This window comes from Microtus pennsylvanicus, chromosome 4, assembly GCF_037038515.1.
Source record: "Microtus pennsylvanicus isolate mMicPen1 chromosome 4, mMicPen1.hap1, whole genome shotgun sequence".
NCBI lineage: Eukaryota > Metazoa > Chordata > Mammalia > Rodentia > Cricetidae > Microtus > Microtus pennsylvanicus.
In genome coordinates this window covers 80,869,945-80,896,013 of record NC_134582.1, presented here as the reverse complement: position 1 = coordinate 80,896,013, position 26,069 = coordinate 80,869,945, and the positions used below count along the sequence as shown (strand labels likewise).

The 26,069-nt window shown below is 50.0% G+C and overlaps 1 protein-coding gene across 4 annotated transcripts; it reads right to left on the bottom strand.

Moving 5' to 3' along the window:
- Positions 1-2,471: 2,471 nt before the first annotated feature.
- On the bottom strand, positions 2,472-18,849 carry Nfil3 (nuclear factor, interleukin 3 regulated). 4 transcript variants are annotated; one of them, XM_075969624.1, is made up of 3 exons: positions 18,719-18,849; positions 2,783-4,369; positions 2,472-2,737 (listed from the first exon to the last, which is right to left on the bottom strand). In XM_075969624.1, exon 2 carries the CDS (start codon positions 4,191-4,193, stop codon positions 2,805-2,807), a length of 1,389 nt encoding a protein of 462 aa, XP_075825739.1. In that variant the 5' UTR covers positions 4,194-4,369; positions 18,719-18,849; the 3' UTR covers positions 2,472-2,737; positions 2,783-2,804. The 4 variants fall into 4 exon arrangements, with proteins under 4 accessions (XP_075825739.1, XP_075825735.1, XP_075825736.1 ...); XM_075969620.1 differs by lacking the exon at positions 18,719-18,849 and adding an exon at positions 16,828-17,066; XM_075969621.1 differs by lacking the exon at positions 18,719-18,849 and adding an exon at positions 16,828-17,066 and having other exon boundaries at positions 2,472-2,722.
- Positions 18,850-26,069: the final 7,220 nt, after the last annotated feature.

Here is a 26,069-nt window from a genome sequence, read left to right as displayed (position 1 = left end):
CCTTCTATTTTCAAGGCATAACATCCTCGTCATCCCCTCAAAGATAATGTAGGGTCTTGAAATGCTAAGGCCAAGTGACACCAAGAGGAGAGCTAAAACTATGGGGGGAGGGTGGCATCCCCAATGATGTGGCATCTTACAACGAATCCAGGAGACATCGCTGCCCACACCTTTTGGGGAATGAGCACGTTTTAATATTGACTTATATTTGTGTGTGTGTGTGCATGTGTGTGTGCGTGTGTGTGTGCGTGCTGGCTCTCTGGAGTTGGAGTTACAGTGGTTGTGAGCAGCCCAGTGTAGGTGTTGAGAACCAAACTGGAGTCCTCTGGAAGAGCATTAAACAAGCGAGCTTAACTGCTGGGCCATCTTTCCAGCCACTACAGAACGTTTTCCCATCCAAGTCCTAACCAGGCCCAACCCTGCTTAGCTTTCTGAATAAGATTGGGCGGGTTCAGGGTAGCATAGCCATTGGCCGTGTTTTCTATTGTCCCTCTGAGTGCATCTGCAGAGACGGGACGACTGTCTGGATGTGCCGACACAGACACTACCTATTTCACACGGCTCCGACTCAGCAAGCTTGAAGGAATTCCCCTCTTCTTAGTGTAATTACTTTTTTTTTCCTTATTGTGACTTTTGTTTTGTAATGCTAAGAACTGAATCCAAGGCCTGGCACATCTGAGCTCAGTACTGTACTGCCATACTATGAGCCCAGCGCTGACTATGCCTTCCCACATAGGAAAACTCTACATCCTGTTTCTACGACCGCTCATGTTGGGTGATTCATCCTGTCCATTTTGGGTTGCTAAATTATTTTGACTATTCTGTCTCTTAGACCTGCTTCTTTGCTTTACAGCATTTGTGGGTGTCTATCTCAGGCCTCAACTCAGCCTGTAAAATGACTGAGAGAAAGCTGGGTGGTGGTGGCGCCCGCCTTTAATCCCAGCACTGATGAGGTAGAGGTAGGCGGATCTCTGTGAGTTCGAGGCCAGCCAGGCCTACAGAGCGAGTGTGCACTGTGGTTGGCTGTGCAGCACAGGCAAAGAGCGAGGCTGAGTCACAGTGCAATGGTTCTCCATATCCAGCACGCAAACACAAGTATGGAGAGGGCCCTTGGGTGATGAGAAACCTATGGGGAACACGGTCTACCACCCACCCACTCCACCTACTGCAGGAGCCCATGGGGTGCAAGTCTCATGACACTTGCTTCTTGGGACAGTGGAGAATTCCAGACAAATAACCAGGCCTGTTGTTTTTTTTTTCCTTTTTGCTAGGATCTTACTTTCTAGACCTGTGTGTTACAATGTCTAATATCTAAAGATATCTTCTAGAGAAGAGGCATCATTAACAGTTTTCATTAATAGAGCTCCCCCACCAGGTGATGGGGGTGGAGCCTAGGGCGTCACATATGCTTGGCAGTGCTCTGCCTCAGAGCTCTATCTCGAGCCCATAATCAAGTCTTTTAACAAGTCACTGATACATCTGTATTACATAGATGTTGGTGTGTGGTAACTGATGGGGTCTCAGAAATTCCTTTAATGACACCTAAATGGTATTTAGCTTTTTTTCTCTGGATGACCACACTCTAGAACTGTTAAGCTTTGGGGTAATGTTAAAATAATAATAATAATGAAAAGCAAAACCCCAAACAAAAACCACTTTCTTCATCCTGTCTTTATCCGCTTTTAACAAGAGTATTTCAGCCAGGAAGGTGGGTCAGGGCTCAGCCACCGAACTACGTGCCATGTGCCACGGTGACTAAGGAGAGGCCGTCAGCAAACTGCCTGGAGTCTTCCACTTAAGAAAGGTAGAGAAAACTCGGTCCTAAAGAAACCTACCTAGTGGGGAATAATTTGGTAACCCAGACACCCCATATAGGAGCACTCACCGTGCCTACCCTCCTCTCTTCCCTGGGTTGTATAGTCCTCCCCATTCCCTGTCCCTTGCTATCCCTTTTCTTAGAAGGTTTCTGGACACACTATTGCTTGGAAAACTGAAAAATTAATATTTTGGTTTTTCTCTCACTCTGGGGAAGCCACCACTCCACAGTAAGTGAAAGGCAGAATATCAGTTTGTACCTTGGTATCTTTCGTGTGTGCCTGTTTGAGAATGGGTGTCAGGTCAAGGGTCACAGGTTGATGTCTGGAGTCTTCCTCCACCGCTCCCTACCTTAGTTTTTGATTCAGGGTCTCTCACTGAGCCTGATATTGCCAGTTAGGTTAGACTCTCTGGTGAGAGAGTCCTAGGGGTCTTTCTGTGTGTTGTGTCCCCAACTATCCCTGATTCTCTGGTGTTATGGGTTATGTGTGCAGCACACCAGGCCTTTTATGTGGCAGGAAACGAAACCAGGTCCTCTCGGTTGCATAGGAAGCAACTTATCCCACCGAGACATCCATCTCCCAGTCCCCACCTTAAGAAACTTGAGTAACCTTTTCTCTCTTTCCATCAGATCAAGTGGAATGGAGCCCGGGCTGTGTTTGTCACCAATCCTTTATTGAAACTGGCAACATACACACTTTATAATAGAGCAAAAATAACGTTCGATATGTACAGCCTCTGTGGGGGCTATCTGACTATACACCAGGCAGAGTGAGGGCATCAAGTCTTCAGCGTGTGCACACAAGGACACCAGACAGACACCGTGTGCACACTACAGTGAAATGACAACAGAGGTCCAGTGGAAATTCGGCATGGCACCAACAGCATTCTCCTCCTCCTCCTCCTCCTCCTCCTCCTCCTCCTCCTCCTCCTCCTCCTCCTCCTCGTCCTCCTCCTCCTCCTCCACGCACAGCTCAGTCAGTAGTCATTTACCTGGAGTCCGAGGCTGAGATAGGTTGTGTGGCTATGAATCTTTTGAGCGAGACCACCTCTGTGGATAAGTTTGCCATCCCCTGCTTCAAATACAAATTCTCAGCCTCGGAAACCTTATAACCACCGTCTTTGACTGCCACCACGCCTGTTTTGAAGCTACTCTGAGTTTTGCCGTTCAGTTCTTTGTGATGCCAGGGTTCCGATTTGAGGGACCAATCTTGAATGTTCGTCACCTGCACTGAGAAAGGAGGGAGGGAGGAATGGACCATACCCGGGGTGCCATGCTTCTCCAGGTCAAAGTGTCTTTTAGCCATGACATCGGCTGGGGAAGAGAGTTTCTGCATGCCTTCAAACTCGCTGTCCAAAGCCTCCACTTTGATCTGCATGGCCTTGGCTTTGATTCGGAGCTTGTGGGGCAAGGCAGAAGGGTTCACTTCTGGAACCTTCACCACAGTGGTGTGCACCCGCTGCAGCTCCACCGGAGAATGGATGGGGCCCTTGGGTACTTGCTGCTCGTCTTCCCCATCCGAGGACTTGCCCACAACACCCTCATCGGCCTCTGAGGTTCTCGGGGAGTTGCTGGAGGACCCATGGACCTGCAGGAGGGGTGGGGAGTGGGAGTAGGTAGAGAAGGAGCTGCCCATGTAACTTTGGTAGATGGAGGTGGAATAGGCACCCCGCTCCTCCCTGGATTCCCTGGCAAAGCTCTCCAGCTCCACTGGCTCCTGCTTGATCACTGGGAACTTGTTCTCGGGGCTCCGGCAGCCTCCCTGAGCGGGGCTTTCCTGCGTGTGCTCCACAGAGGACACCTCAGACACATCAGACAGAGAGCTCTGAGGAGAGTGTTTAATGACTGAGATGCAGCTCCCAGCTACCATTGCGGGTTCGTGCTCATCCACAAAGGAGCTCACAGCAGCCTTGGACGTCTGGTAGTCCTGAAAGTACACAGCTGTGGAATTACTGAGTTTCTGGATTTCTTGGGCATACGCCGTGGAGCTAATTAAACCAAACTTTAATTTGAGAGAGAGAAGCTCGGCTTTTAAAGTGGCATTCTCTTCTCCCAGGGCAATCAGCTTGTTCTCCAAAACCAGGTCATTGAGCCGGCGCTTCTCCCGAGACCTCTTGGCAGCTTCGTTGTTTTTCCTCCTTTTCTCCCAATACATGGCATCTTTCTTCTCGTCAGGAATGAATTCCCGTTTTCTCCGACACGCGGAGGATTTGTTCTTCCCCACGCTCCCTTCATTCAGAAGCAGATCTTCACCGGAGGCGAGGTCCTCCGCTACCTCGGCTAAGGCAGAGTTTAGCACCATCATCTTGTCCGAGCTGCTGGGAGGATCCAGGGGGGCTGGCTCCTTTTTGATGGTCTGCATTTTTCTCAGCTGCATCAGAAAGGACCTTACCCTACAGACCCACTGGTGGGGGGAAGAACAAATCACTTTCCCAGTATTCTTTCAGGTCTGAAAACCTTCAGCTTCTCATCCATCAATATTCCTTCTGCTGTCCAGTCCAGGATAAATCTGCCAGGTGCCTCTCTGAAGCGGACCGAGGCCGTATTGGGTATCTGCAATGAAGGAGAACATGGTGAGTCCCTGGGGCAGATGTGTGCCAGCAGCTGGAAGGGGGCTGTGCTGAGTAGACAGTCAGGGGGGATGGGCTCCAATGCGGCTCAGGTCTTTAAAGAGTGAGCAAGCTGGAAGAAAGATGTGAATACATACACACTTCCACTCTGGTGGCAAAGGACATCTTGCCAGAGGACTGTGCGGTCCAGGAGTGTGAGGAAATGAGTTAGTTACTCGGTGACTCACTTACTCATCCAGTCACTAAATCTGTCACGCAGCCAACCATCCCTCCACCCCCATGCCTCCTTCCCTCCCTTCTTCCATCTACCCACCCCTGGATCCATCTAATCCTTCCCTCCAATGCCACATATCCATCCATGCACTCATTCCTTCCTCCTCCCTCTCCTCTGCTCCGGATCCCAGACAAGAAAGCTGTGTTTCACAGAGATGCAAGGCCAAGTGTAGTATTCTGGATGATTCATGAGAGGGAGGAAATGACAGACAGCCCATCAGTGGTGAGGTGCTAACCAGAACCCGCTACCCTCTACAGAATGACAACAGATAACAGACTAAGTAAACTCCTTAACTCTGTTACCTGATGTCCCACATTGGAGGGCATAGTGGTTCCCAGTCTCCCATGGGGACTCCTCTGGCCTCACCATCAACATGCTACACTTATACGAAATGCCCATACTTAGACAATTTGAAATACAAAGCCCCTTCAGGCTCACTGACCAGACTTTTTAAGACTGATAACCACAGTGCTTTGTGGGGTCCTAAAAACTTAGCTTAATAGTTTCCAGTTATATATTCCCTGTGGACTACAGCATTTACTTTTCAGAGGGACTTTTTTTCTAAGAGCCCTTTTGAAAGTTACGATTACTTCAAAACCAGAGAATATAATTATGGAAAGAACTTCTTTCAATCTTGCTAATTAGTTTCAAATAAAATATAAGAGCCAAAAAATAGAATCAACTGTTTTTCATACCCATGAGTAAACTATTTATAATATGAATTGGGTTTCACCATGTGTGTGCGTGCGTGCGTGCGTGTGTGCAAGTGTGTGGTGTGTGTGTGTGTGTGTGTGTGTGTGTGTGTGTGCGTGCTGAGGATGGAGCCCAGGGGAGTGCTAGGTAAGCATTCTAGTCCAGACTTTGCTACAAGATAATAAACCCTTATTATATGCCACTGACTCTCTGTCATGGTGCCTTTGGGTCCTATGCCAACTCCGCAAAGCAAAGGTGCACAGGCAATCTGCACACACCATTCCCCTGTTGCCCCCTTCAAGGTGTTGCTCATCCTGACACGTGACAGTGTGTGTGTTTTCACTTCATGCCAGTGTTTCTCACTCTTTGTGCACTTCCGCCAGCGTGCTGTGCCACTGAAGGCCAGAGGACAACCTCAGGGGCCATTGCTCCGGTTCTGTCCTCTTTGTTCCTTTGGCAGAGTCTCTCACTGGCCTAGAACTTGCCTTGTAGGCTAGGCTGGCCAACCAGTGAGCTACAGGGATCCTCCTGTCTCTAGCTCCCCACCGCCTGAACCATCCACTGAGCACCGCGATGCCCAGCTGCTTTTTACATGGGTTCTGGGGATCAGTCTCCACGCTGGTGTGGCAAATGCCACAACAACTAAGCCATTTCCTCAGCTCTCTCACTCCCAGAAGCCTGCCTGTTGCTTCTGTCATTTCCGCGGCAGCAAGAATGTCAAGGTCATAAAGACTGAGGTGTCACACAAGGGTCTGTCCATCAAACTGGGCTACCACCATACAGGGAGCAGCTCCGCTACTCAAGGAAGCCCAAGGGTTATTCACAGCAGGCTTCTGTGTGCGTGGTGACAATGACACCATAATGGGCACCACTTCAAAGGCCAAGAGACAGCTTTTCATCCTTTAGTAAAGACATGATCTCTTATCACCCCCATACATCCTTGTCTTTTAATCTGCAAACACTTCCCTCTGCACAGTGCAGGGCACACGCCTCATGCTGCGGCAGGCATGCAGTCACGCGGGTCGGTCCTCACCCCTAAAGTGAACTGAGCCAGTGGGACAGCTTGGAGAAGAAACAGAAGTCAAGGAAGGATGCTGACCTTGGCCTTTCTCCACCAAAGTCACGGGTTCTTAAATCCCACACGGTCCCTTCCACGCTACCTTTTGGGGTTTTTTTTTCCTTGATGTGCTACTATTTTCCTCCACATACTTACTTATCTCAGTTCTGCCTTAAAATATACGTTATATTTCATTCACACACCCCACCATCTGTGAGGTACTCTCCCTAGGGGGTCTCACAATTTCTCCACACAGCTGAGCTCAGACACACCTTTGCACCTTCCTACCCTGAAAGGGTGCATCATGTGTCTGTATAGATCTGGGTGGGCGAGAGAGAGTGAATGTGTATGCGGTGTGTGTGTGTGTGTGTGTGTGTGTGTGTGTGTGTAAGAGGGGGGGGCACACCACAGCAGGCCACCAAGGCCAAGTTGAACACGTAGCTGGTTCTGTTCAACAAAAATCAGCCCGCAGTTGGGGAGATGACTCAGATGGTAAAGTCCTTGACTTGCAAGCCTGAGGACCTGAGTTTAATCCCCAGAACCTATGAAGAAAGCTGGGCAAGGCAGCAGGGACTGTAATTCCAATGGTAGGGATGTAGAGGCAGGAGGATTCCCTGGGGTTCACTCCCTGGCCAATCAGCCTAGCCTACTAGGTGAACTCCAAGTATGTGATAGACCATGTCTCAAAAACCAAAGTGGACAGAACTCTGAGGTATAACATTGGAGGTTGTCCTCTGGTCTCCATATTCACTATATATATAGCATATATATACTGCATATATACACAGGTACTAGTAGATGTATTCACACATACCTTTGGAATTAATTACTTGGTACCCATATAGGAAACACCTGTACACTGGGCACCAAGCTAGACTGAAGGGTCTAAGAACGGGGAACCAAGCCCTCAAAAATGCAGGTTTGTAGGCAGGGTGGGGCCACATTGTAGAGGACCTGACAAAACTGAGACCCATGCTTGGGCTTCAATCACGATGGGACCTGAAGTGCTGGCCCTGCTGCCTCCATTCAGTACAGAAGCCATTTACGGAGCACTTGCTAAGTCCTTGGCACTGGGGGTATGACCTGCCCTTTCAGCATCTTCAGAGGAGAAAACAAAGGTCACAGAGGAGAGGGGCATGTCTAGTGATCTGCCACTCAGGTGATGGCCAACCTGAGACCCCAAGCGAGTCGGACCCTGGTTCTGACCCCTCACGGATCCTCCCTACACCCCACCTTTCAATCCCAGACACACACAGCCTCCCTTCATCTCTCTTAGTTTGGAGTCTCACACATCTGGTTATAAAGCTCCTCTCGGGAAAGGAAGGCACCACGGACCCGGGGCTCATCCCACAAGTTGGCTGCATCATAAAGGACTGCCTAGAGCTGCCTTCAATCAGCCTGAGCTGTTCCACAGTCAGACTTAAATCTCCCGAGTCCTATCTTTTGAAATAGTGAAAAAGACTCACAGCTATTGGCCTTGAATTTGTGATCATCTTGTCTCAGCCTCTTGGGTGTCAGTACACTTGTTCCAATGCTCCTTATTATCATTATTGTATCTTTAATAAAAGAATAGAGCCGGCCAGTGGTGGCACACACCTTTGATCCCAGCTCTCAGGGAGACAGAGGCAGGTGGATCTCTCTGAGTTTGAGGCCAGCCTCGTCTAGATAGTGCATCCCGGGATAGCCAAAGCTACACAGAGAAACCTTGTCTTGAAAAATCAGGGGAAAAAAAAAGAGAAATGTTTGTGTTATTTATGTGTGTTTCTATGTGCATGAGTGCCAGGGCCTGCAAAAGCCAGAGGCGTCCAGTCCCCTTAGAGCTGGAGCTACAAGAGTTTGTGAGCTGCCACCGTGTGCTGTGAACCAAACTCTGGTCCCCTACAAAAGCAACAAGCTCTCTTGTACTCTTAAGTGATGAGTTATCTATCTAGCCCCTATTATTATCTTTTTGTTGTTGCTGTTTTTCAAGACAGGGTTTCTCTGTGTAGCTTTGGCTGTCCTGGAACTCACTATGTAGACAGACAATGCTTGGCCTCAAACTCACAAAGCTCCTCTTGCCTCTTTCTCCCAAGCACTGGGGGTTAAAGGCATGTGCCACCACCACCCAGCTTAAAGATTTATTTTATGTGTGTGAGTGCTCTATCTGCATGTACGCCTGCATGCCAGAAGAGAGTATCAGATTCCATTATAGACGGCTGTAAGCCACTATGTGGTTTCTGGGAATTGAATTCAGGACCTCTGGAAGAGTTGCCAGTGCTCTTAACTGCTGAGTTATCTCTCCAACGCCCCCCCACCCCCCACCCATTACTATCTTTTTTTTAAAAAGGTTATATTTGTATGAATGTTTTGCCTGGCTGGTACCCTTGGAGGTCAGAGGGCATCAGATTCCCACAACTGAACTCACAGATGGTTGTGAGCCACTATGCGGCTGCTGGGAATTGAGCCTAGGTCCTCTGTAAGAACAAGAAGTGCTCTTAACTGCTGAGCCAGCTCTCCAGCCCCATCATCATCTTTAAACAAAAACAAAAATGTATCTATTTCAACAAGGGGTGAGCATTTCTCTAATCCAATGGCTCTGTAGAATGTCTTAGAGTTTCTATCGCTGTGGTGAAACACCATAGCCAAAGCAACTTGGGGAGGAAAGGGTTTGTTTGCCTTACACTTCTACATCATAGTTCATCATCATAGGAAGTCAGGACAGGAACTCAAGCAGGGCAGGAACCTGGAGGCAGGAGCTGATGCAGAGGCCATGGAGGGGTGCTACTTACTGGCTTGCTCGTCATGGCTTGCTTGGCCTGCTTTCTTGTAGAACCCAGGACCACTTGCCTGGGGTGATCCCACCCACAATAGGCTGGGCCCTCCCCCAACTACCACTAACTAAGAGAAAGCTCTCCAGGTTTGCCTACAGCCCAGTCTTACAACTGAAGCTCCTTCCTCCTCAGTGACTCCAGCCTGTGTTAAGTTGACACGAAACTGGCCAGCACACAGAGCCAACAGCTAAAAACCAGAAAGGCTGAGCCACTAGCCACGGATCACAAGCAGTTAAAAGCAGATACGGCTGGCGGGGGGGGGGGGGGGGGGGCGGGGGTCTATGAGCCTCAACAAGGGATGCAGGAAATGTAGCTGACAACATCTTTTTATTGTTAGTATAATATGCAGGAAGTGCAGGTCTCTCTCTCTCTCTCTCTCTCTCTCTCTCTCTCTCTCTCTCTCTCTCTCTCTCTCTCTCTCTCTCTGTGTGTGTGTGTGTGTGTAGGCTGGAGGCTAACTCTGGGATCTCGCCTTTTTTACCTGTCTGCTTGTTTTGTTTTGTTTTATGCTGAGTCTCCCAGCAGACTAGAGATTCCTGTTTCTACAGATGGGCTGCCTAGCTAGCTCCCAGTATCTGCCTGTCTCTGTCTCCCCAGTCCAGGTCCTCACATACTCAACGGCAGGGTCTTTACCCATAAAGCCACCTCCTCAGCACAGTTGAGGCTACCCTTCTAAAACTCTCAGCCTTCGTGATGACTGCTTCAGATCCCAGGATCTCTCTTTATGACTAATCCCACCATGACTTCACCCATGTGTCACTGTTTGAAATCCACACCGACGGCTGGGGTACCTTAGTCACCATTTGTGTTTCTTTTTTGGTGAATAACTGCCATAAAATGCCGATTCCATGATGCTACCTCTGTTAGCACCATTAACTCCATCACACCCATTAGCTGATAGGACTGCTTAAAGACACAAATAAAAAAGAGAAATTGAAGAGCAGGCATCGCGTCATGCCAGCTGACATACTTTCCCACGCCTACTGTGAAGACACCACCGCTGCCACCGCATGCTTTTTTATAACCTGCTACAGGCAGGAGCTGTATTTCATAAGCACAGACCCTTGGAGTTTATTTAAGTCAGATGACCTAAATACTCTCTGCAATTAAAACAAGACCCGACCTAAGAAAAGCCCGCAAAAGAATCCAATTGACGACATAAATTTTAGACAGTTTACCCCACAGAGGTTTCCCTGTGGTAATAACAGAAAAGCATGTGCTGCTCTGACCTCTGACCTCTGAGGTCAGGGTAGCAGTGCAGACTCTACAGAAACAGAAATGAGCAAGCACTCTGCACCCAGCACTGAGCATCTTCCTTGTGTAGACATCAAAATCCACGATGATGAGGCTGGCTGGGAGCTGCCCAAGGTGGTGCTGGGAACCGAAGACACCCATTCTCAGCAAAACCAGCAAGAGCTCTGACCCCTGAGCCTTCTCTCCAGCCTCTACCAGTGACATTTCCGGAAAGCGGATTTTGCCTCCTTAGGGGTACGTTTAGGGGAAAGGGCCTTTTATTTTTATTTACTTTATTTATTATTATTGTGCGGGCACGCATGGAGAGGTCAGAGGTCAACTTTTGAAACTGGTCCTCTCCTTCCACAGTGGGACCTGGAGACTGAATTCAGGTCATCCGGTTTGTGCAGGAGCACTTTAATCCACTGATGTTTTACGTGGAGAACAGGCCCAGCTCAGGGCCTGCAGTCACTTAGCAGTCCAAAGTACACGCAGGCCTAGGAAAAACATGTGCTTGGTGCACACGTGGGCACAATACCCATGAGCCATCTCTTACACTGCCAGATTAGCCCCATCCTAGCAACAAACTGACCCACTTTTTCTGTTTGGATGCGTCCGTGAACAAATGTGTCAAAACCCAATCCACCTTACAGGAAAGGAACGGATTCCAAGTCCAACAGGGGATTACTTGAAAATTAGATTTAAGCTTAATAAATCGGATGACAGCCCTGCATTTTATTAATGCCCCCATCTACTTTGCTGACTGAAATATGAACTAGTGTGACTGGCAGTCTCCACGGGAGCAAGTGTTTGTAACACAAGCTGGACACAGGCGGGACACACAGGGCCTCCCCTTAAAACAACTCCACAGCTTGAGAAAATGGAGCCCATGGGGGGGGGGGGAGGAGAGAGAGAGAGAGAGAGAGAGAGAGAGAGAGAGAGAGAGAGGTGGGTGTATACAGAAATGTGTTTTTTTTTTTTTTTAAAAAAAAAAACTAAATAGAGACGCTTCAAAATGGGAACCATTACTACCCGTGAAAAAGTTTTAAAAAAGGATTGTTTTATTTATGCGTTTGACTGTATGAGTGTCTGCCACTTGTGGCATGTGGAGGTCAGAAGAGGGTGTTGGATCCTGATGTCAGGCCTCAGAACCAAATTCAGGTCCTCTGGAAGAGTAACAAGGGCTCTTAAGCACTGAGCCATCTCTCTAGCTCCTATCTGTGACATTTTTGAAAAGATAATTGATGAATTTAGTAACTCCCCTGGAGTCTTGCTATGACCATGAGCTTCTGGTCCTCCTGCCTCCACTGCGTAAGTGTTGGAATTAGAGGTGCACACGGTGACATTGGGTTAGGGGTGCTGGAGAGAGGACCCATGGAGTTGGGAATGCACAGCAAACGCTGCCAACTGAGCTACAACCCCAGTCTCCCCTAAGTCTTAGGGACACCAACATCACAGTCAATCGGTTTACAGCACAGTGGCAAAGAAACAAAACAACATCAGTTGCAAAAAAGGAAGCATGCTGGAGATGGGGCACGGCAGAAAGAGTTCTTGAGTGTTCCCAACCTCCCCAGCCTGGTCTTTAACATTCTTGTTCTCTTTCTTAATAGCACATGTCGGTGAGTGTCATTTATTGCGCCGTGTGCCTTATGACTAAAGCGGAAGGTTTATTTGAAGGCTACTTAATTACATTTAAGATCCCTAGAAAGTTAATAAAATACACTGTGTTCTGATAATTGAAAGGCTTATAAACACCCAAAATCCAGTGAAAGCACGTCCTCAAAGCCTGGATTATTAACGAATGGCATCTCTTAAATCCCCACTAAACTTAAAAAACAAGCTCAAACTCTAATTAAAGCCATATGAGAAACAAAATCCTCCCCCTTCATAACAACGGGAAAATTAGTTGCAAAGAAACGTGAGAGGTAAGTGGGGGTGGTGGCAATAAAAACTCATTTTGAAACTGAAAAAAAACCTCTTATGTAACTGTGATCAAAGGTCAGGGTCTTTCGACATTCACTGTGAGTCCAATCTGGATAAAAATCAACTCAAATAAAATTTAGAAAAATAACAGGATATCAAACAATGTGCTCACCCTGTGAAACGCAGGCATACCTGACGAAAACAAGAAGGGAACATTATAGGAAATCTCAATGACATTGTTTGTTATGTTTGACTTGAATCCCAAGCGTGCTCTCATTCCTCAATACAAATTAAAAATAAACAACTTTTAACAGCCCCAATGCCATCTGGGTTACAATGGAAATAATGAGGCATGTGTGATTTTTTAAGCTGGGTAAAAATAACGCTGAGCACTCTGACCGCGCCTTTCCAGCCCACGCTTCAATTAGACCTGCATCTCGGAACCCACTGATGACCACGGCAAGGTCAGCTAGAAAACTCCACTGGCGGGAGTGAGTCAGGGGCCTTGCTCAACCAGCGCACAGCCTTTCACAAAGGGCTTTAATTTGCAGGCTGTTGCATCATTGGTGATGTTATAATTGCCAAGATAAGCCCTCAACGCAGAAAAGGAAACTGTTCCACCAAGTACAGTGAGCTTGCTCGCTCTCAGTGAAGAAACAGACGGGATGGTGGAAGAGAGAGGGCATGGCTGACCGAGCTCCCATCTTTTTAAGTGCCCAGCCTGGGCTGCTAACCAGCTTCTCTAAGCGCAAAGCGCTGAGTGGGTCCTCCACCTGCCTCGTTTGGTAACCGCCCTTCTTATTTCTGAAGAATGATCATCGAGGCTGTGATGGCTCCAGGTTCCAGCCCTTTCTGCGAGGCACTATTTTAGACTGCCCTAGGTACCTCAGACCCAGGTTTTCTTCCGCAGGATCAAGAACCATCAGTGTAACAGGGTCTGCCTTTAGTTGTTGGCCACACAGCTACATGTACTCTCTAAGATGGCGTATGTGTGCACCTGCATGTGAGAACGGCCACTGTTGACCGCAGACCAGAGGTTCTGAGGCAAGCACCAGCCAACCCCAAGAACACAAGTCACAGAGAGTTCCAGGGATCTGGAAAAGGTCAACCTACTCCTGCCATGGGGACTCATCTCTGTTCCTTCAGACACTTCCCTAGGACATTAACCCAGTTACTTGGGACACTGAAGCGCCTAGATGCTGTTGAGAATTCCTTTGGTACAGAGACTAACAACACATACCAAGTCAAGAGTATTCAGAAACAAACAAACAAAAAAGATGGATCTTCACAGACCCAATACCAATCCCATCCTCATCCTTCCCGTGAGATTCGGGTTCAGAAAAGGAAAGTGAGCCCAGACACAAGCATTCTGGAAACGTTTACTGAGTTCCTTCTAACTGTCCAGCTCCACAGGTTTCCCCTTCAAGATTCCCTAAAGGCCAGTGAGGGTCAATCAAATACTGGGCCAGAGGCCTGGGCAGCACCCTGTGCCTGTCCTTTTTGCACCTCCCAAAGCTGTCTCCAGTTGAAAGAGGGTCTGGTCCCTAGGGTGTCCAATAGCATCATCTGAAGCTGAATTCCAGGCTTACCATGCACAGAGAAAAGCCTCAGGTGATCACCCTCGAACACTTGGGTGCTTCAAAAGAGTGAAGCCCACCCAGGTAAACCAGCATCTGGGCTGAAAGCGCAGGGAGGTACTTTTACACAGGGACAGCTGCATCTATGTGGGTGATTTAGAGCTGGGGACACTTGACCATATATATAACCTTGGGCTTTTGACCATAAAAACTTTAGATACAAGAATTAATAAAAACGTGGGCTCAACAGGCCACGGTGAAGCAGGGACCCTCCTTTCCGCCACGATCAAGCCCATTTCTATAGCCATTAAGAGGTCTTGCTTTTTTACTCCATGAAAGGAGAAGAGCTAGGCTCGGAAATACAAGGAAGACTCCCGGGAACAAAGGTGTCTGTGGGGTCGCAGCTAGCGGTGCTGTGGAGTGGAGTCGGCCCCTGGCTGTGCTACCCGAGGCTGCGCTGTCCCGAGGCCCATCTCCGCTGGAGCCTGCGCCCAGGAGGCTCGCCCGCTCTCCGCTCCTGGCCTCCCAGCTCCGGGCGAGCGCAGCGAAGCGCACCGGGTCCCGCGAGCCTCCGCCCCGCTCCGCGGCCGCGCCCCCACGCCGCGCCGCTCCCCAGGCCCGCCTCCCGCCGGGTGGGCGGCGCAGCGGGGCCTCGGCGCCGCGAGGACCCCCGCGCCAGAACAAAGGAATGCGGGGAGGGGGCGGGGAGGCGCGCGGGCCACCGCGAGGCGCGTCCAGCGGCTGTCCAGGGGCGCGTCTTGGGCTGAGGTCCCAGCCTTCCACCGCCAGGCGCGTGCCCGGCCCCTGGGGCGAGAGAGAGGGGCGCAAGGCCGTTTGATGGGAGGTGGCGTTGCAAAGCCGCCCCCGACACCCCGGCAGGCCTGGGTCTCCCAGCCCAGCTCGCAAAGTGGGTCGCGTAGTGGTGGGGGGAGCTAGCGCAACTGCAGCGTCTTGGAAAACGGCTGAAATAGGGGTAATAATATGTTCCAAGGGTCAATGTGTCCACCCCCTAAAATAATACTGTAGTTCAATTATGTAAATGTTACGCTAAGAAATATATATCTCACAGACACTATTAAATACGTATATCCACACATCATTACACTAAGAAAGAGTCCGGAAAGAAATTTAATATCCAGATACTTAACATATTCATCTATCCCCAATGAATAAAACTAGGTTACACAGGCAAAAACACAATCTACTAACCTATATATGCTTCCCATAACTCATATATGATCTGGGAGAAATTACGATGTGAAATAAATACTTCTGACCTCATTAGCTGTTGTTATTTACAAAAGCCAGAGAGATGACTCTTGGCCATTCCCTGCTGGCCTCTGAGCACAGCAGTTCCCCAAAGTGTCCTTTAAAATGATAAATGAGACCCCGCGTTCAGCAATCAGTCACTGGGCGCTGCGAAATGCCTTCCTAAAAATACAGTCTTATCAGAGGTCTTGGAAGGCTGGAGTTAAAACTCCAGCAAATGGCCTTGAGCTTGTATTTGCACACAGCCCTGGAGACACCAGAAATAGCACCGAGGCCACGATTGTTAAAATGTGATAGGGCTAAATTTAGAAAGACGTAGATTTCATTTAGGGCAAAAGACACACATTTGGCAAGCAGGGGCTAAGTCAAAGCTTAATCGGTTGTCACTTCACGGCTTAAAATATCCTTAAAAAGAACCAACAAAACCCCTGTTGATAGTGACATTCTTAAACGCTGAGATTGCCCTACTTTCTTTGTGGCAAGATTATAAAATCACATAATTAGCTCTCTTTCTATGCTTAACAGCCAGCAAATTCGGCAGTTACATAACCTAACATTTCCAGGAATCTATTAATGATCTGTCTTGTGGTGTCTTAAAAAGAAGAAGAAGAAGAAAAAAACCCAATGACGATAAGGTGAGAAAAAAGCCGATGGAACGGAACGCATTCCAGTTGGGAAAGTGGGGAGACAAACGTCACAATGGCTCGTCCGGGTCTTAAAAATAACACCTCGGAACATTTAAAGGAGCCCCCCTCCCCCGCGCGCATCAGTATCCTACACTGGGAATTCTCCTTTCTTAATAATGAATTCCGTAGGATCGTTCTTAAAGCATGCTTATTTGGGACGATACAGAGGTACCAATAAGGATCTAATATCCAACGCTGCGCTAAAATTTCCAAATCATTGCACACATAGACGCATATTCCCACATCAGCTAGTCCTCGGTGCCCACGTTTCACCGCGGGTCTATTATGCAATGTAAGAAAGGACACATCCCTCTACCTTCCCGAGGGCTCGTAAAACACGCTGACGACAACACAGGGTGGAAAACGTCGGTGCAGACACAGCGCCTGACACAAACAAACGCCGCGCAGGCATCTCCTAATGCCGTCACCGTTCGCACTCTCAACCCTCCTTCTAAGCAAATCAAGACGGTTCCCCGTGACTCAACCCTCCCCATAGCCGGCTCAGAGAGGGGACCAGCACGGAGAGACCCCAGAGAGCAGGGCACGTCGTCTGGCTGCTAGGGGGATCGGCCCCCGCTCCGCCTCCCCGGCGCGCTCTTCTCCACCGAAACATCAATTTTCCTGAAATCCGGAGACATTATGCAATAGCGGGGAGGGGGGAGGGAGCGCGCGGCAGCCAGGGCTACGTGCCGGCGCCAGGGCGCTGCAATCAAAGCAGCTACCTTAAGGTGGCGAGTTCCCCTCCTGCCAAGGCAGCAAAAGTTTATGTAATGCATGCCCCGCGCACACTCGCCGCCTCCCGCCATCCCTGCGCCGCGCCCGCCCGCGTCCCGCGCCCCACGCCCGCCGGCCGCGCGCTCCGAGAGCGGGCGCGGAGCTGAGCCGGGCCCCCCGAGCCACCGGTGGGCGGAGCGCTTACCGTGGTTCTGCTCCCTGGCCCGAGAAGGGAAAGAAAGGGCGTCCGGGACCGGGCTGGCTGCGCCGGAGCGCGACCTGGACTCCGCCGGGCCCTCAGCGGGCGGTGGCGAGGGCGCGGCGCGGGAGACTGGCGGGCGCGCCGGGTCCGCGGGCGCCGTGGCCGCGCCGAGAGATGTGTGTTAGTAGGTCAGTTCCGAGAGCCGCGCTACGTCGCCGCCCGCCAGCCCCGCCGTGACGGGCGGCCGCCGCCCCAATCGCCGAGCCCGCGCCCGCCCCCGGCCCGCAGCCACTGGCCGCGCCGACAGGGGCGGGCTCCCCGCCGCCCCGCCCCGGCCCGCCCCGTCCTCTCTGCCGAGGCGCCACCGCCAGTCCGCGTCCTTCCCTGGCCGCGGTGGCAGCTGCTCTCCGCTGTCCGCGGGGACCCACGCCTAGCGCTACGTTGCGCAACGGGACGCACCGCGGAGCCACCGGGGCGCTCCTGGGAGGAGCCCAAGGACCCCTCTGCCCGGTTGCCGGCCGCGCCCTCCGTGGCCACCGCGCTCGCTCAGTGCACCTTTTTGTTTGTTTGTTTGTTTGTTTCCCCGAGAGCCACACGGGCTAGGCTACCTGTTGCCAACAGAACCCCGGGCGAGGGCAGCGGGGACCCGGGCGTGGTGGGGACCTTCGCCTCCTTGCGCGCACGGTCCTCCTGAGACCGGGAAGGGGCGCGGCGGCGGGGCTGAGCTCCGACTGAAATGTCCCGCTTGTCTCCCGACTGTTGCCCTGCTGCCCGAACACAAACACCGCCCCCCCCCCTACATTAATTAGGGAGAAGACGACCCCTGCGAAGTTGTTGGGTAACACGACTGGGAAGCCCGGCTGGACCCGATCGGTCTACGTCCCCAACCACGTGGAGTGGTGGCGACTGTCTCCGAGGGCCTGAGGGTCCGCGGCCCGGGTGCGCCGGTCTGGGACGCCCACCCGCCTTCGGTGCCCGGGCTTGAGTGAGCCATAGAGGGCACTGCACGAAGGCTTTTGACCTGGTAGCTCTCTCGTCCTTTCTGTCCCCCAGTAAGCACGCCAATTCCCCCTCCCCCTAATTCCCAGGCTGTACAAAAGACATAAGGAAACGGGAGACAGGGCATCTGGCGGCATGTTCTTAAGTCAGTCACCAGGTTGGCTATTGTGAAGGAACGTGGCATACACTCCCCGCGTTTACAGACACGTAAGATTAGTGCCGGCTTTGGCAAAGGGAGCCATATTCCTGACAGTGACGCACGCGCTTGCCCAAATACGGAATGTGGCAGGTGGCGAGGTCCTTGAGCGGTCTGCTCGGACTGTGGGAGCTGGGCTCGAATGACTCTCTCTCTCTCTCTCTCTCTCTCTCTCTCTCTCTCTCTCTCTCTCTCTCTCTCTCTCTCTCTCTCTCTCTCTCTCTCTCTCTCTCTCTCTCTCTCTCTCTCGCGTTTTTTAAAAGAAAGCAACCCCCAAAGTAAAGTCTCCCACCCAGAAGAGCTAAGTGAGTCTCTTTCCATCTACCGCAGGCACACACTACAAAGATAATCTCAGAGGCACACGTAGTGCTAGTTTAATTACCTTTTACCAGTTGGACTTTCGGACGCCTTCGCAGGGCAATAAATGATGGGGTCTGTCTGGTAAAATACCCCTTAACCAATACGGCAACACAGATTAGACAATATGGTAAGCCTCCTTTTCCAGTTGCTGACCAGCTCAAGAAACATACCGCCCCTTTACACGTTTGTTTCGAAGAACTGACTACCTCGATGTAAACGAATCTTGATTTAGCTAATCGGTTCCACTTTTCTCGAATTTACTGATGTCACAGGATCCCGAAGTAGGCAGAATAAGGAGTAACGTTTTCACCAAAAGTCAATTGAACTTGCCTGACTCACCGGAGGTTGACAGCGGAGCAACGGACGCTCTGACCCCCGAAGCTGTTCTTTAGACTAAATTTTGAAATATGATGCCTGTCTTCATTCCCCGGGGCAGTTTACACTACGCCTCCACTTCATTTGTGCTTCCGTCATTGCCATCTAACTTGGAAATCAGAGGAAGTGTAAAAGATGCGTCTGATACCAACTTGGAAAATAACTCTCTAGCGCCCCCTGGTGCTTAGGAAACAACTCAACGAAGCGGCGAAGCCCAGGACCTGGGTGGTGGTGTGTTCAGGGTTACACCTGTGCAAGTGCTTGCAGTTAATCGAACTGGGAGAAAATTGAAGTTCAACCCTGGGGTTGGAGGACTTTCTCCAAGCCACCAATGTGCTGATTTCAGAACAGGCTGTAAGTAGGGTCTCTTAAGGAGGGAGAGGATGGAGGGATCTGAAGTATAAAGTCCAAAGTTGAGGTTTTTGGAAGAGCTGGGTCTTGAACCCCAGGTGTACTGCCTGCTAAGCAAGTGCTTTATAGGTGTGCTGTCTTCCCAGCCGAAACGCAGAACATCCTTACCCTAACCAGCAGGCTTCTTTTAGCGCTGGAATTGGGGTTGGAGGCAGGAGCCAAAGGAAAGGTGAAATGATCACTGGGGGTTTTGTTTTCAGACACTGCTGATGTACTCTCTGATCAGAACAATGTAAGAGGTGTACACTGAGAACAATGAGAATGTGAGTCTTTATGAGAAGTCTCAGGGCATGTCCAGTCGGAAGGTCTAGACGGCGCTTCTCTAGGCATGTGGAGGGGTTCCTTGTTCATCGCGGTGCCGGGCATTGAATCCAGGCCCAACCCCAGTTGGACAACTTCAGCCCAGTGTCCAGAAGCGTTTGCCCTGGGCCTTGCTAGACCTAGTTAGCTGCGTCTAGCTACGTTATGGGGGTTCAGGAGGTGCGCTGCCCGGGACTGTGAAGCAAGAGAAAATGCTTTTATTACTACAGTACCAGAGCAGGGGGTCATGGCTTCAACTTTTCAAAAGCTGACATTCAAAATACCTTTTGTGTGTGTGTGTGCGCACGCGCGTGCGCATGTCTGTGTGTGTGTGTGTGTGTGTGTGTGTGTGTGTGTGTGAGTGAAACATTGCTTTTCAATGTTGGCAAGGAATTCATCTTTTTTAAAGTGAGGCTGGTGAGATGGCTTAGTGGATGAAGGAGGCACCTGTCACCTCTCACCACGCCTGACACCTGAGATTGAGCTCCAGCATTCAAATGGAGGAAGGGGAGAGCAGAGCCCTTAGCGTTGTCCTGTGACCTCCATGTATGCAGTATGGCATGGATTTGAGTGGATGCGCACACACACACACACACACACACACAATAAATAAATAAATAAATAAATGTAATACATTTAAAAACAAAGAAAGTGTTGGGCCAGGATGTATCTCAGTTGGTAAGGTGCTTGCTTGTCAGGCACCAAAGCCCTGGGTTCGATTCCCAGCACCACATAAACCAGACATGGTGGCGCATACCTGTGATCCCAGCACGCAGGAGGTGCAGGCAGCAAGATTAGAAATTCAAAGTTGGTTCTAGCTGTAATGTCAGCTCCAGGCCAACCTGGGCTATGTGAAACTCTGTTTATAACTTAATGAATGAATTAGTGAATGAATGAATCTAGGGTTTATCTGGCTGGAGCCTATAGATGGAAAGTGAAGTCCTGTGGATACGGCTGGAAGGACGGCCACAAGGCTGACTGACAGGCTAGTGACAAACCACGTCTGGTGCTCCAGCTCTGTTTTCTGTACCAGATTTCTGAATTTCCCTGTGGAAAAGTTTCATCTGCTATGTCCCCTTTGATGACCACAGCCGCCATTTAATGAACATGTGAGAACTACCAAGGTGCTGTGTTCATTGGCCAGTTAGCACCTTTTATTAATTTTTAGTGTTTAAAAGATGTGTTTATTTTTATTTTATGCATATGAATGTATTGCCTGCACGTATGGCTATGCACCACATAAGTGCCTGGTGTCTCCAGAAGCCATAAGAGGGCATCCAATCCCCTAGGATGGGAGATGGTTGTGAGCTGCCATGAACCCCGGGTCCTCTAGAAGAGCAGCCAGTGTTCTTAACTGGTGAGCCACCTCTCCAGCCCCATCACCTGTCTTTTAATTAAACGTTGCAAAGCAGAAGTTCAGACTATTCCTGGAGACCGGTAGGTTGGTCATTTGCTTGTTTTGTTTTAGTGAAGGCTCTACAGTGAGGACCAGCATTTCTGCCTTGACTTTTGAATTCCTTTATCCCACCAAGTGTTGACTCTTTTCATGCCTGAGTATAAAGCTTAGAGATTCCTGCCACCGCCCCCCACCCAGCTTCTTCCCATCTACTCCCACCCATCCCCCTCCACCCCTACCAGACTCCTGTTGTGTGGTTCTATCATCCAGATTTACACAGAATATGTCTGGTCTAATTCTCATAAAAAAAAACTGGTTTGGAGGTTTTGTTTTGGGGAGGAAATTGAGTAATAGAAGAGGGTCCAATAACAGTCCCTAGAGAAGGGATGGCTTAAAGCCCGAGAAGCCAGAAGGTGAAATAGCTCCACTCAAGCTAGGAAAGAAAGGTCTCCACATTGGCTACAAGTTCTCCCCAGAGGAGAGCAGCTGAGGGGGTCGAACGCATTTCAAAGGCTTTCCAAATGACTCAGGGAAATGTTGTAAGCGCGGTATTGCAGAAAACGGAAGCCTGTCTTCAAATTCAGCCACGCACACGGTACTACACATGTCAGTCACTGAGTGTGTCTCTGCTCATTCAGATTAACCGGTAGATGTAGGTGATGGTGCAGGAGGAAGGGGGACAGACCCCAGAGAACGGAGTCAGGGGCTCCACTCAGCCGGCCAGGCCTTTGGAAGCAGCTGGTGGCACCCATCGCAGCACGCTGTGCATGGAGCAAGCTTTGTGGTGGCAGCTGACTACCAGCGGAGGCGCGGAGCTCGCTGCCTTTCAAGGATGAGATCTGCAATTGTGAAACGTGGTCTCGCAGAAATCACTTTCCTAAGAACAAGAGATGACACATCTACTCTGCGATACAGCTCAGACCAAGAAGGTGGAAAGCTTATCTAAACAGTTCTGTGAAGTTCTGCCCAGGGTGCTTTACTGGAAAGAGATACTGCTGCCAAGCAGAGGCCTGGATTCCAGAATGTTCTGCAATCCAGTCTCACCTAGGGGACCGCTTCATGTCACTGAGGGTCTGTCCTGTCATCAGGCCCTGCAGAAGTAAGAACAGGCACTGCAGCAGGAATGAACCTTCTGCTCCAGTCCCTGACAAGGTACAGTAGGGAGACTGTAGGCCTGGGCTTTACAGAGAAGCTACACCAGGTGGGAGCCTCCCCAGTTCACACCCTTTACGCGGCCTCTGTTCCGTGGCACACCAGCGGATTCAGAGACAAAGCTCTCTTCTGTAAGTTGTTTCAGTGAGTGTTGAAGGCGAGTGCTCTGGTAAATGCTCTTAGAAGCCAGGAAGCCAGGTGCTTGACCACACTTCTGGGCTTCTGAGAAGTTTCCAGTTTCATAGGCTCTGAGCAACTCTGCAGAAGCGCTCCGGGTTCAGCAGCTGTTGCCCCCGTCACACAGACCTGGGGACATGAGCTGCCGACTATCACACACGCTGCACCCACACACACTCAGGATCCAGCTGGAACAATTCCTCACGCCACCATCACACACAATCAGGAGCATCAGCTGCAGACGATGCTACAGTCACGCACACTAGATGACATCTTGCCAGGTGGGATTGAAAATCAGGCTCTCTGTCCATCACCAAAGGATGCGGGCAACAAGGCCCAGTGGTGGGTGCAGAGATGGAAACCCCTGCCTCCATTTCAACTCCCCTCACCCGACTTACCAGTACTATGGTGGGGGCAGGCTGCTTTCCTCCATGGCCCTCTACCTCAGTTCCCTTTTTTGGTAATACTTATGATAATAATATTTATCACAACATATTTTGAGAATAAAATTGCTGCAACCACGATTTCCTAAGCTGCAAGCTTAGGAAACGGCTTGAAACATAGACTGATGTGGGTTAGGGATTCCTACCCTTAGCACAATCAAAACTCAATCTGGGGCTGGGGGTGCACTTACTTAGTTGGGAGAATGCTTGCCTACAAGCATTGTTTTGACCCCCAGCACTGAAATAGACTGTTCTGGTGGCTTTCACCTATAACCCCAGTCCTCAGGAGGTAGAGGCAAGAGGATCTAGAATTGAAGGTCGTTCTTTGCTAGACAGGGAATTCCAGGTCACATTGTGTGTGTGTGTGTGTATGTGTGTGTGTGTGTGTGTGTGTGCGTGCACGCGCGCGCGCAGACTAGCTAGAAACAAGCAATGAATTTCCTTACACTGCCATGTCCTCCTTCAATTCAACTGTACAAGTGAGTATCCATGACTACTACACAACATCCTGGGAATAAATAGGGGTGTCAAGTCACTAATTAATCCATTTATTGATCACCTGCTAGGTGTCAGGCACTCCTGATACCTGCTATAGACAAAGACTGAGGGTGAGGAGGAGGCAGGGCAGATCCTGTCCCCGGAGACCAGAGGTAGCCGAATGGACAAGTCAGATAGGAAAGACAGCTGCTTTGGGGGCACACGAGTTACATTTGCTGTTTCACTTGTCATATGTCACATACTCTATGGTGGCCTTGAACTTCTGATTCCCGTTTCCACTTCCCGTGTGCTGGGATTTCAGTTGTGTGCCATGTCGCCTGGCTTAGGCCATGACGAGGAAAACCCAGGGCTACATGTGTGCTAGATAAGATAAGCACTTTATCGACTGAGCTTCATTTTATTTTAAAGCATTGTGTGTGTGTGTGTATACATGCATGTGTGTGCATGTATGTGAATGTGTGTGTGTGTTCATGCACACATCCAACCACATGCTATACCATCCATGTAGAGGTTCCAGGACAACTTGTGGATGTTGACTCTTTTCCTCCCGTGTGTGGGTCCTGGGGCTCAAACTCATATCACCAGTGTTAGCAGCAAGCACCTTTACCTACTGAACCATCTCAGTGGTCCCCAACTGAGCTTTTAATGACGAATGTCACATGCACAGTAAGAATCAGTTTAGCGGCTCTGAGGTTGGGGCTTAGCGTTAGAGTTCTTGTCTAGAATGCATAAAGCCCTGGCTTCCAGCTCCAGCACCAGAGAGTAAATAAAAGAAAGACCGTAGGGACTTAGCTGGGACTCTGTGTGAAATCCCGAGGCCTCAGTTTCCTCTTCTGAAAAGCCATGGAGTAGAGCAGCACACGCTGTGTCTGTGCTTTAGCTCTGTCTGTACAGGAGCGGCCGTGAGAAACGGCCCAGGCAGCTTCAGCGAGCTCACACCCTGTCAGGACATCCCATATGATAAGGACCCCACCCTTTGCTGCTGCACAGAGAGGCAGTGGGTGTCTGGAGGAAGCAGACTCCACCCTGGGGATTGTGCATTGCTAGAGTGGGTCCCCTGCACCCTTCCCAGGGAAGCCACTTAGCTGGAGACAGAGAGGTGTGGCCCAGGATACAGCGGCGCAGCATCTGAACATGCAGCGTCCTCACAGGCTCCTGGATTTGAACCCTTTGACATCAGCTAGTGGCGGTGTTTTGGAAAGTTGTGGAACCTTTAAGAAGGGGAGCCTCGCCGGAGGAAGTGGGTTGCTGTGCGTGGGATGTGAGGTTTTATAGCTCAGGCCAACTTCCTTTCCACTCTCTCTGCTTCCTGACTGCAGAGCAGCTATGACCGCGGCCTCGGCCCCCGCCACCATGCCTTCCCGCCATGGTGAGCTGTATTCTCTAAAACCAAGTCAAAAGAAACATTTCTTTCTTTAAATTGCATATTGCCAGGCATTTTTTCATAGTAACAAGAAAAGGAACGAATACAAGTTTGGCCACAGTTGAGACCACGTGAACCTCCAGATCAATCACTAATTAAGAAAATGCCCTACAGCCAGATCTTACGGAGGCGTTTTCTCAATTGAGGTCCCCTCTTTTCAGATGATTCTGGCCTGTGTCAAGTTGACCTAAAACTAGCCAGGACACTTGGGTTGTGTTTAGGTCCAACATAACACTCCCAGAACCACTTAGGTTTGGCAGTGTCAGGCCCTAGCACCTGCCCTCTGGAGCAACCATCTTAACGGCTCAATGTCTCGCCTCAATGTCCCCGCCAGCAAGTCTGACTCCAGCTGGTTCATCTGGGCTTTTCTGCTTTAGCAATCTGGATTTTATAGACCCCAGAGCAGACAGGGTGCATCCTATCACCTGGGAACTTACACCAGGACAAGGGACTAGATGTCTGTTTTCCTCAGGGACCACAGGGCATCCATCACAAGGCAGATTGTGAGCAATGAGCAGCACCACGGCGTTTGACAGCACAGAGGGAGACCCCAGTTCTGTGTCCTGGGAAGGTCTAGTCACCAAGCACCGAGTCCCCTGGTCCTAGTGTTTTCTTCCACTATGCCTCCTTTCCCTCCACCTCTTTCCCACTTCCTGGCAGTTCTGGGACCAGCCCTCCCTGGAAACCCTTACGACTTCAGCTCCCGTTTCTGGGAAACCCAGGACCAACCAAGTTCCTTCACTCCTCCTGAAAACACAGATGTCAAACTCAGCTCTGTTCTTGAAGCTAAGTTTTCTGAAAAGGAGCCGTTCACTAAAACAGCAAACAGAGCGAGGTCGTTCAGTGTCTCAGGGAGACACTGCCAGTGTTGGGGATCGCCTTCCCGACCTACAAAAACCTACATATCCACTAACGCTGCCTACCTTCTTGTTGGCGCTGAACTCTGCCGTCACAAGGCAGCAAGCGTTTTTAACCTTTGAGCCCTCTCCTCCACTCCTCAGGCAGTGTTTCATAAATGATAACTTTTGTTGTGGTGTAAGATAGGCTTGAATGTTTTAAATATAATCAGGGAAGTGTGGTATTTGTAAAACAAAACTATCAAAATGAGTGATACATCAAACGGAAAAGTAAAATTGATCTACACAAATGAATGATTAAAGGGGCCAGAGGGAGGTGCTGGTGGCACAAGCTATGCAGCTGGATTTTCCTCAAACCCAGGTTTGATCCCAGGGACCGCCCTGAAGATGGGAGGAAAGAATGACGGGACAAAGCTGGCCTCTGCCCTCCACACACGCGCTGTGTCACACCCCCTACACACACATGATGCGCAGACTAGTAATCAAAAAAGAACTTTCAAGAAGCGATTAAACATTGAATAGTGACATACAAATGGAGCTCAAAATGAAGAAATTGAACATATTTCTGGATAAAAAGGACCAATATCCTAGAGACACTATTTGCATGCAAGTGCCAATGGGTGACTTCTCCCCAGCTCTTAGAGAGTTAAATGAATTA

What these genes read in the sequence shown, in the direction of transcription:
- Nfil3 (XM_075969624.1), bottom strand. Translation starts at nt 4,193, where the DNA reads ATGCAGCTGAGAAAAATGCAGACCATCAAAAAGGAGCCAGCCCCCCTG.